General features: G+C 35.3%; 1 protein-coding gene across 2 annotated transcripts in view; it reads left to right on the plus strand.

The window, feature by feature from the left end:
- Nucleotides 1-9,102, plus strand: part of LOC105453047 (solute carrier family 2, facilitated glucose transporter member 8-like) — a 20,615-nt gene extending 11,513 nt beyond the window's left edge. For both annotated transcript variants that reach the window (XM_011694707.1, XM_011694706.1), the window contains exons 3-7: nt 2,491-2,674; nt 2,890-3,061; nt 3,440-3,712; nt 5,157-5,465; nt 7,718-9,102. In XM_011694707.1, the coding sequence (XP_011693009.1) occupies nt 2,491-2,674; nt 2,890-3,061; nt 3,440-3,712; nt 5,157-5,465; nt 7,718-8,143 (1,364 nt within the window). In that variant the 3' untranslated portion in view covers nt 8,144-9,102. The remainder of the gene's footprint in view (nt 1-2,490; nt 2,675-2,889; nt 3,062-3,439; nt 3,713-5,156; nt 5,466-7,717) is intronic.
- The last annotated feature ends 837 nt before the right edge of the window (nt 9,103-9,939 follow it).

Genomic DNA, 9,939 nt, shown 5'->3' on the forward strand with positions numbered 1-9,939 from the left:
GATATTTTATTTTGAAAAAATTATCAAACTACTTCCAATGTTAATAAATATGATATAAAAGTCCCGATATAGTATGTTTTCATGATTCCTCAAAAAAAAAAAAATCCTAAAAAACGACGAAAAAAAAGCTTTCAAAGTAGACGACCCCCTTAAATTATAATTGGAAAGTTCCACGCCCAATATTGTCTGAGGAAAGTTACAATTTTAATTCTCATTGAAGATAATTTACGTTATCAAAGACAATATTTTTGCTTGCGAGCAAATCTCTCGGTAATTAATTTGATGTAACTGATTGATTGATTGATTATTATTACACAAGCACAAGTTTTGCTTGCGGTTATACGATACCGTTGATTTTCCTTTATGCAATTTCTTTTTCCGTAACTTCGTATTATACCGTTAACGATCGAGATATAAAAGAAATTTAAACGCTTGACTAATCGCATGTTCGTTAAATATTACATTCGTAATTATGGTATACCAGAACAATTTCCATTGGCGGATATTAAAAGCAAACATTAATGTGAAATTCGATAAAATATAAAGCTTGCTGCTTTCCGCGTGACTGGCTCATTATTGCCATTCGGCGTGGAAATGCGAAGTGCAATCCTGTATTCGCGCCATTAATGAGAATTTTAATGTTACGTTGATATATATAACGTATGATAATATTAGCGAGATCATATCTTTTCATTGTCACGTGCGCGTGCGGTTCTTACGACACGTTGCTCACGAATTGCCAGTTCGAGAGTGCCATATCATAACGCGCGAGCGGCGACGCAACCGCATGGAGCATCGTGAAGCAATTACGTAAGTAAAATACGTAAATTGCGATAATTTCGCGGCGCATATAATTATAATAACTGTCGGTTATTTTCTGCGGTTTTTTTCCTGCGCTATTTGTAATGAAGCGACAAATCAGCGCATAATTCAATTTATGCAATGCTTATGCACCGAGACACCGCGTCATGCGTCATTCTTCCCGTCGTTTGTAATGCAAACCGTAAAAATTGAGATTCTCTACTTATCAACGTAAAATTATTGTCGGATAATGACGTAAATGCTAGTTGTAAACACAAAGTTTTCTTCGGAGTATATAAATAGGAAATATACGTATAAATGCGTCGCCTTTCTTACATTCGTGATAAGGCCAGATATAAATTGAAATTCCTCGTTTAATAAAAAAAAAAAAAAAACAGAATACTACTAATTGTAAATAATACATTTACAAGTACGAATTTTTTTTATAATATGAAACACATATATAAATGCTTCTTATTTCGTTCAATTTATAATAAAAAAAAATTTGTTACTCAAATCTGCAGACATGCAATAAATTGGTATAAAAATTATTTTATCTAAACCCTACGAATGTGTATCAGATTCACCTGTGATAATTGTGCTGCTGGATATCCTCCGTTGCGCTGCAGCTTAAATCTCTGCTTTGTAAGTTTCGAACATAATATTGATCGCTGCTCTGCAAAACCGGAGGTACCGCGGGCCTTGAATCTCATCGAATTATATGAAATATGAACTTATATAAAACCTTGTTATCGCCGGAAAAACCTTCAAAGCGCGCTTTCGACAGCGGAGTATTGTCGGCAAGTTATCTCGACTGCTACGAGCGACCACGATTGAAATGCTCCTGAGACGATACTTTGGAGACTTTGGAAAATCAATTTCTCGCGGGTGGTAAAAAATGTAATCTGAGGTTTTTTTCGAAACAGATCTTCCTTAAGCGTTTCGTTTCTCATAAAATAAAATTCTCATTTTTAATAATAATTAATAATTAATAATTGAATGTTTAAATAATTTTGAATTTAGATTTTGTAAAAAAAAGAGATCAGCTCTCTTTTTACGATAGAGTAACGTGTCATATGAACTAATCTTTGCAAACGATTGTATCTAAATAACAAACGAAAAGTTTTAATACTCAACATAATATGATAAAGCTCTGTTCTTATATAACGTTAATAAAAAAAATGATTTAACTTACTCACTAGAATTTAACTTGGTAGTGTGCATCATTAGCATAAATTTTAAGAACAAAGATATATGTATATAAGAGGGCAAAAAAATCTTAAAATAATAGCTTCTCAAGAAGCATTAAAGTAGCACATTAAATATATGCAGCACGTGCACGAACGCGACAATGATTGATACGTGCAACAGGCGCGAGCGGGCGCGTATAACCATGGTTTATCTTCGCATTTATCTTCATGTTTATCTACGGAATTAATATAAATTCACATTTGCGGGCTGATGGATGCTTTATCAAATTCCATTAAAGCGATAAAGTAGCGAGATCAGAAGATGTTGCCTTTCGATGAAAGCTGCAGATTAACAACGCGTCCAATGATAATGTCATCGTCAAACATCCAAGGGATTAATATATTAATTAAGCGCGTGAAGAAATTTACGCGAATAATCTTGCAACTGTTTATCGTGGTATTTTCAATTTGTACACCCTCAAATTTTGTACAATTACAGCTAGTCTGTCCGTCGTCGCGACTGGCGCGATGATGTCGTGGACGAGTCCGGTCCTACCCAACTTGGAGAAGAATATCGGACCTCTGGGGTCAGCGATCAGCAGCGAGCAAAGCTCCTGGATAGGATCTCTGATGTCCATCAGTCCTATTTTCGGTAGCTTCGGGGCGGGATATCTCGGAGAAAGGTACTTTACACATTAATCGTATACGATCGCACGCACGAATAATTTCGCGAGGTAGCGATTTATATGTAACCGGCGCGCTCTATTTCTCGAGACCACAAGTTGGAAACTAGAGTCAATCTTCGTAAAGAGATGAAGCGCGATATCAGATTCAAATATCTGACGGCTGAACCGAAGACGATGAGAAACTGACTTTTTTTTCATCGTTATTTCTATAGATTGGGTCGCAAATGGACGTTGTTATCTTGCCTCGTGCCGTTTTTAATTGGATGGATACTTGTCGCCACTGCAGGTCACGTTGCTCAGCTTTATGTCGCTCGATTAATATTTGGATTGGCTCTGTCTATCGTATTCACGATCCTACCTATGTATTGTGGCGAAATTGCAGAGGTAAGTTTATTTTATATACATGCATAAATACGATACAATCGTCTGTACGCAGAGTTTTCCAGGATTTCCGCATTTTCTTTTGATCCTCATTTAAAAGATGATAATTAATTGGTTCTTAATTTGGTAAATTTTTTATCATTTTGATCATATCTTTTTGCTGGATTTTCCAAAAATGTATATCCTATTTTTCAAAATTTATAAAAATAACTAGAATAAATAAAACTACTGTTTTAATCAACAATTCGAACTACTTATTACTCACTACTACTATTTTAAATTTGTTAAGTAATATTAATATTTAATATTGATTAAATTGCTCATTATATATATAATAAATAAAAATAAAAAATTTATGTAGCTATTGTTACATCTTTTCAGATTTCTATCAGGGGAGCATTGGGCTCTTTTCTTCAGCTCTTCATCACGATCGGTTTGCTATATTCCTACGCTATTGGACCGTTCGTTAGCTACACGGTCCTTTGGATTCTCTGTGGCATCCTGCCGGTGATCTTCTTCGTTTGCTTCATGTTCATGCCGGAGTCTCCGTATTTTCTTCTCACCAAGGGCCGCAGAGATGAGGCAATCGCATGTCTGGCGAAACTCCGAAGCAAACCTGAAGCGGCTGTTCAGAAGGAGGCCGACGAAATACAGGTAAATCATTATGCAGAGCATAATTTTTTTTGTAAAATCTAAAAGTTATTTCCTAAGAATTTCAGAACCTTAAGATTCTTCTTAAAATTTTAAAGATAAAAAATGAATTCAAATCTCAGTTGATCTCGTATTAATTCTTTGTTGAGAAATTCAAATCGTTAAAATATTCAATTTTATGAAAAATTCTATCAGAAAAATATACAATCAGTATAAGTTGTTTTAATAAAAATTACACTGAGCAACAAAAAATTAACTTTTCTTTTGCCTTAAGAATTCACAAGTCATTTCTTACGTATTTTTGACTGCTAAACATGAATCTGGACATGAAATGTTTTTATTAGATCAAGATTTTGAGAAATCTGCTATAGCCACTATTGCAATAAATTGCAAAATTTAATTTTACAAATTTTTAAAATTTTACCGGTCTAATATTAAATTTGCCAGTTTGAATTTTTGTAATAAGTTTAGATTCGTGTTCAGCGACCTCAAAAATATAAAAGTCATATTTTGGTGGAAATTTATTTTTTAAAATTAAATACCTTTGAACGGGTGTATATATTAAGTAAGGTCAGTTTCAGTGAGATAAAATCAGTTTTAAAACTACTCTTGTTCGATTTACTTTTTATCCTGTAGCGATAGTTTAGATCGTTCATTTCAAACTTTGCGAAAGTTTATAGCATATCCCAGTCCAGAGTTATTAATTGAAAAATGTTAAAATTGCGATTTTAGCAATTTTCTCAAAATCCTGACGTCAAGAGATATTTCACGTCTAGATTCGTGTTTAGCAGCCATACACAAGAAATGACTTGTTAGACCTCAAGGCAAATTTCGTGTTCCGTTGCACAGTGTTATTAATTCCATTCGCGGCCGTTTATGGCTTCGTTGATCTCTCAGCAGGTCGCTCGAGTGACAAGGTGATTGCTAATGCTCCCTGCACTGTTACGAGCACGTACTCGATCATTGCTAAGCGCATGTCCGAGTATATGTATATGTCCGTTAGACAAACGAGGTCGCGGCTAAGGCCGTTCCTTGATCCTAAATGACAATGTCGCACAGTCGTGAGGGACAATTGTGACTGGCTTGCAAATAACATTCCTTCCTACAATGTAGAATCCCGCAGAACTGCCGGATGTTCCTTCAATCGTACTTACGTAACCGTATGGTAAACAGAGAAAAGCAACTGTTTCAGCGTTGAAATAGCCGTAAAATATAGTTGCAAAAATAATTAACGTTAAAAGCCATTTTGAGAAACTAAGGAGATGCTCAGATTGTAAGACGATTAGCTTCGGTCAATTTTCTTGAATGAAACTTTATCTTTTAATGGCAATTTCGACTCTTCATTATCCCCTTAATTTCAGATATCAATATTCCAGGCAGACTGTCACGCTCCAATTTTCATGTATTTACAGCTCAATAAATTCGTTTCTCGCTTTCAATTTTTCAGGCAATAATCGACGAGGCTTTCAAGAATCAAGTCAGCATCTCGGACCTGTTCAAGGTGAAGGCGAATTTCAAGGCACTGCTCTATACCTGCGCCATGGTTTCCTTTCAGCAGCTTACCGGTATCAACGTCGTGCTGTTCTATATGCAGAATATCTTTATTGACGCCGGAGGTGCCGTCCCAACGGAGGTAGCGCCGATTATCATCGGAGTGGTGCAGGTGTTAGCGTCAGCGGTGACACCCGTGGTTGTCGACAGGTCAGGTAGAAGGTTGCTCCTCGTTTTCTCCGGCGTCGGGGAAGTAGTCAGTTTGGTGAGTAATTGCCTCTATTTTTAGATCTGAACTCAAATTAATCAACTATGAATCAGAAAAAAATATACGGGAAAATAGATAAAAAAGAAATTGATTCTATTTGAATCTGGGATGTAATTTAATTATGAAAGAGTTATAAAAGAGAAGTTTGTTAAATTTTTCTTTGCCTTTGATGGTATATATTATCTCATAGATCTCATTGATCAAAGATCAAGATTAGCAATGGAAATTAATTATAATAGCGTTAAAGTTCCGCGTTTTTAAATGCAGGCATAATGATAATATTCCATTTAGAAGAAATAGAATACAAGACTATGCTATACTATTATAAAAAGTATATCCTTGTTCTATCGTCTCAATTTTTATATTTCTAAAAAAACCGGTTGCAGGTTCATTTATAAAACATTACAATCGATAAAATTATTACTACTTATACAGTATACACTTAGTTTGAAAACATTATGTAGAATTAATGCGCGACCTAGCATTTAATATATATCTTACACAAAGTTCTCGTACTGCTCTTTTGATAAACAGCAGATTGATTTGAAAATTTGCATGAAAAGTGTGTCCGAAATTACCGTATTCATGAAGCGACAGAGCCATAGCGGTTTCCCGTAAAGTTTACTTCCTGTTTTACGGAACGAGTTGTAATTTCGTTGTCTTGCGACAGAATGATGAACCTGAGCAGGGTCTTTGTTAGAGTGACCATGCATTGCCGCGTCGATTAGAATTTCAAAGGAACCACAAGGAATTTAGATTAGGGAACCGTTAAAATTATAAAGATAAATTCAACTTCAAGAAACGCGATTATCTTAAAAAAAAAATCGTATTTAATCAGCACGCAAGTGCAATTGAATTTTAAATCAGATGCAAATTAATATTACTATTATAAGCAAAATTACCACTTTGATTAGCTTCTTCATTTTAATCTCATTAAACAGATCTGCTTTTCATAAGCATCGTGATTATAGAGCGTTAAATGAGATAAAGTAGAGCAGACTAAAATTCTGTAGTGTATTAATCTAGTACTGACAGTTTTATATCTTACAAATATTTCTTGTCGGCGATAATTTGATGGCGCGAATTAATACGCGCCGATTCATTTTCATTTACTATATTCAGATTACGTTCAGCTCATTAAATCGCATTCCCCGTTCACGATCGGGATGCATAATTACGCTCATTGCTAGTTGCCGTAAATTGCGCCATTTAACTTTGATTCTTTCTTTTATCGCGCATCTCGCCTTCGAGGAAATCGTTCTCAGGACGAACGATTTAATTACCCGACGTAGAGGATCATACCGCGATTTGATATCGCCGTTCGCTACTCGTTGTACGATCCTCTCTGTAGATCGGATAAGAATGAACGCGACAAGGTAAAGTCCTCGTGCTCGGTAAAGTCCGACGCGGGAAATGCAATATCGAGTCGCGCGCGGGGATGTATAATGTCCGCGAGACGAGGAAGGTCTCGCCGAGCATCACTGTATATATGAAATATGAATTATTATTATTACGTATTCCGAGATGGAATGCATCGGATGCATTTCAGTGCACACAAAGCGCGAGGACTTCTACGTGGACTGTGTGTGCGCACGATTACATAATCTGTAATAGAAAATAGACGCGCGTACGATAAAACACGGCAGCGACCGAGGGATATGAGAAAATTGTAATTCTTGCGTTCTAGAATTTTTTTAAAACACGAATCTCTTTTTCCGTTGTCATGCGAATTTACTTTAGAAGTAAGCTTAGTAGGTTATAATATTTTGGGAGTTTAACCCTGGATCACCGTGTCGGTGTACATACAACGTATTCAGTGCAAGTCATTTAAGAAAAAAACTGCATTTCTTTAAATCATTATTTGAATATATTTCTAAAATATTTTTTATTTGATTTTTGTTTATCTGTCTTTGTCAGGCTTTGAGATGTCGATTTTACACATGTTGAACCAAAAAATATGCTTTCGGTTCAGAAATATAGCGTGACGAAGTTACAAAAATCACAGTGTGGCGGAAAAGCAACCAAAAATATAACACTGGTGACCTAAAGTTAATATGTATGTAAGATTAATAGTAAACATGCATTCTCGTGACGACGCGTCTGCACCAGATCTTTTTAACGCCAAACGTGTTCAGTATAGCAAATTGAATTTTTTTTGTCATTCAAATTTAATTGGCCTTTTTGCTCTTTCTTTCCGGGCTTTTATCACGTGCTTGTCGTGTGATCAAAGAGAATCATTTGTTTTGCAGTGTGCCCTGGGCTTGTACTTCTACCTGAAGGACGTGCAGAACGCGACCGACGTGGTGCAGCAGATATCCTGGCTGCCGGTGGTCTCGCTCGTCATCTTCGTCGCCACGTACAGCGTGGGCTGGGGCCCGCTTCCGTGGGCGGTGATGGGCGAGATGTTCGACCCGAACGTCAAGGCCAAGGCTTCCGGTATAACGGTTTCCGTCTGCTGGGGTCTGGCCTTCATCCTCACCAAGTTCAGCAGCAACCTCCAGAAAGGGTTGGGCAATTTCGCGACCTTCTGGATGTTCGGAGGATTCTGCATCCTCAGTATTCTCTTCACGGTGTTCCTGCTGCCCGAAACGAAAGGCAAGACACTTCAACAGATCCAGGACGAGCTCAATGGCGTGACTTCGACCGCGAGCGTCGAGAACGGGACGAAAAAGTGAGGCGGAAAGCACTCGCGTTCGGTGATTATCCTGACGATGAAAACACCCGACGAATTCGCCGAACACTTTGAAGAGATTAGATAATTATAAAAAATGTTTAGATAAAGTTTTACATTTTTATGATATAGCTAAAGGATTTGATATCTTTTATAGCGGAGGGGAATTAGGTAGAGTATCAGAAATACGAATAACGCATGTGCCTATCGTTCCACTGCCAAATTTATAGAGATATAGGTAGTACGGGTAAAAAAAAGAAATATTTTACGCTTGGACCATCGTTCAATCTCCCGTTATCAAATGTTGCTCGAATCACAAAGAAAAATGGAAAAACGAACGAATATGATAGTCCAATAATTTTAAATAAAACGTACGATCAGTGTTCAGGAAATCCGGAGAGGATGAAACGGGGATAGGCTATATATTTTTGCTCACATGCACACGGATATAATTTTGTTGTTTTTTACATGATACCAAAATACTTCATCGTCTTCCAAACACGTTTATGTAACATGGCACACAGCAATTGTATGTATGTACATAATGGAAGTCATGCATAACATGCATATTTATAAATACGCTCGCGTTAACGATACTTCGGTATAACGTTTTCATTGTTCATAAACATCGTTTTTTCCGAGCGTGAGGGAATCTGTGATGTGTTGGTAAACGTTTCTATACGTTTTCAAGCGAGTTTCTGCCTGATCTGCGATTAGGAAACACGGTAGAGCGACAATCTATAACTTTTCTACTTATATCTCATCAGGATTTTTCTAGTATTACATAATTGTGGACGTAAAGTACGAAAAACCAAAAAGAATTAATTTTCGTGGCGTATTTCTCGTTTCACGGATGAGAGACTAGTCATTTTATAACGCGTCTGCATAGAGAACGTAATTGATCGACGACGCCGGAGAGATATCGAAATTTAAAGGAAAATTTTATGTCGATTATTATTGAAATTTGAAATTGTTAAAGCTGCCACTAAATCGATGAATTTATATAGCGCGAAGAAAAAACGGTATGGAGCACAACTTTGTTGTTTTTAATAAATATTGACAAAGTCATTATCGGTATATTTACAAAATATACACAGAAAGAATTTTCTTTTAAAATTTACCCTAAAATTTTTGTTAATCGTGGGACAAAATAGTATTTCGATAAATTTTACTGTGCACTACAATAAATTGTTGTAATATATATTTTTAAAAATAATGAAAACCATATAAAATTCGTCAAAATACTATGTTGTCCTATGATTAACATGATTTTCAGGGTAAATTTTAAAATAAAATTATCTCCGTGTAATTTTCATTACAATTTGTGTACAACGTAAATCATTAATCACGTGAACAACATAATTTTTAGAAACAATACCCAAACATGTATTATTAGTTGATTTATGTTAATTTTCTAAGTTATTATAAGTGATATTGTAATACTGTCTTTAATACTATTTTAATAAGTGCGCGATGCATTTCTTGTTCTTAGTAATTTAACGAGAGATATGACAATGTTTTAATTTAATATCGTCTTAATATATTTGATACGGTTAAAAATTTCAATAAAAAATATTTTATAAAAAGTAAATCTTTCTATTTTTTTTTAACAATATTGCATTCAAAATCTAATTTGATGGATAAAATTATGATAATGAAAATTATAATTATATAAAAGTGATTCTATTTGACAAATAATGCCCTTAATGCATAATGTGGTTGCACATGTTGATCAACGAAGATTTTTATAAACAATTTATATGTACATAGATATATTGACTTTATACTTATTAAAATTAT

This window comes from Wasmannia auropunctata, unplaced genomic scaffold, assembly GCF_000956235.1.
Source record: "Wasmannia auropunctata unplaced genomic scaffold, wasmannia.A_1.0 LD336022.1, whole genome shotgun sequence".
NCBI classification, from domain to species: domain Eukaryota; kingdom Metazoa; phylum Arthropoda; class Insecta; order Hymenoptera; family Formicidae; genus Wasmannia; species Wasmannia auropunctata.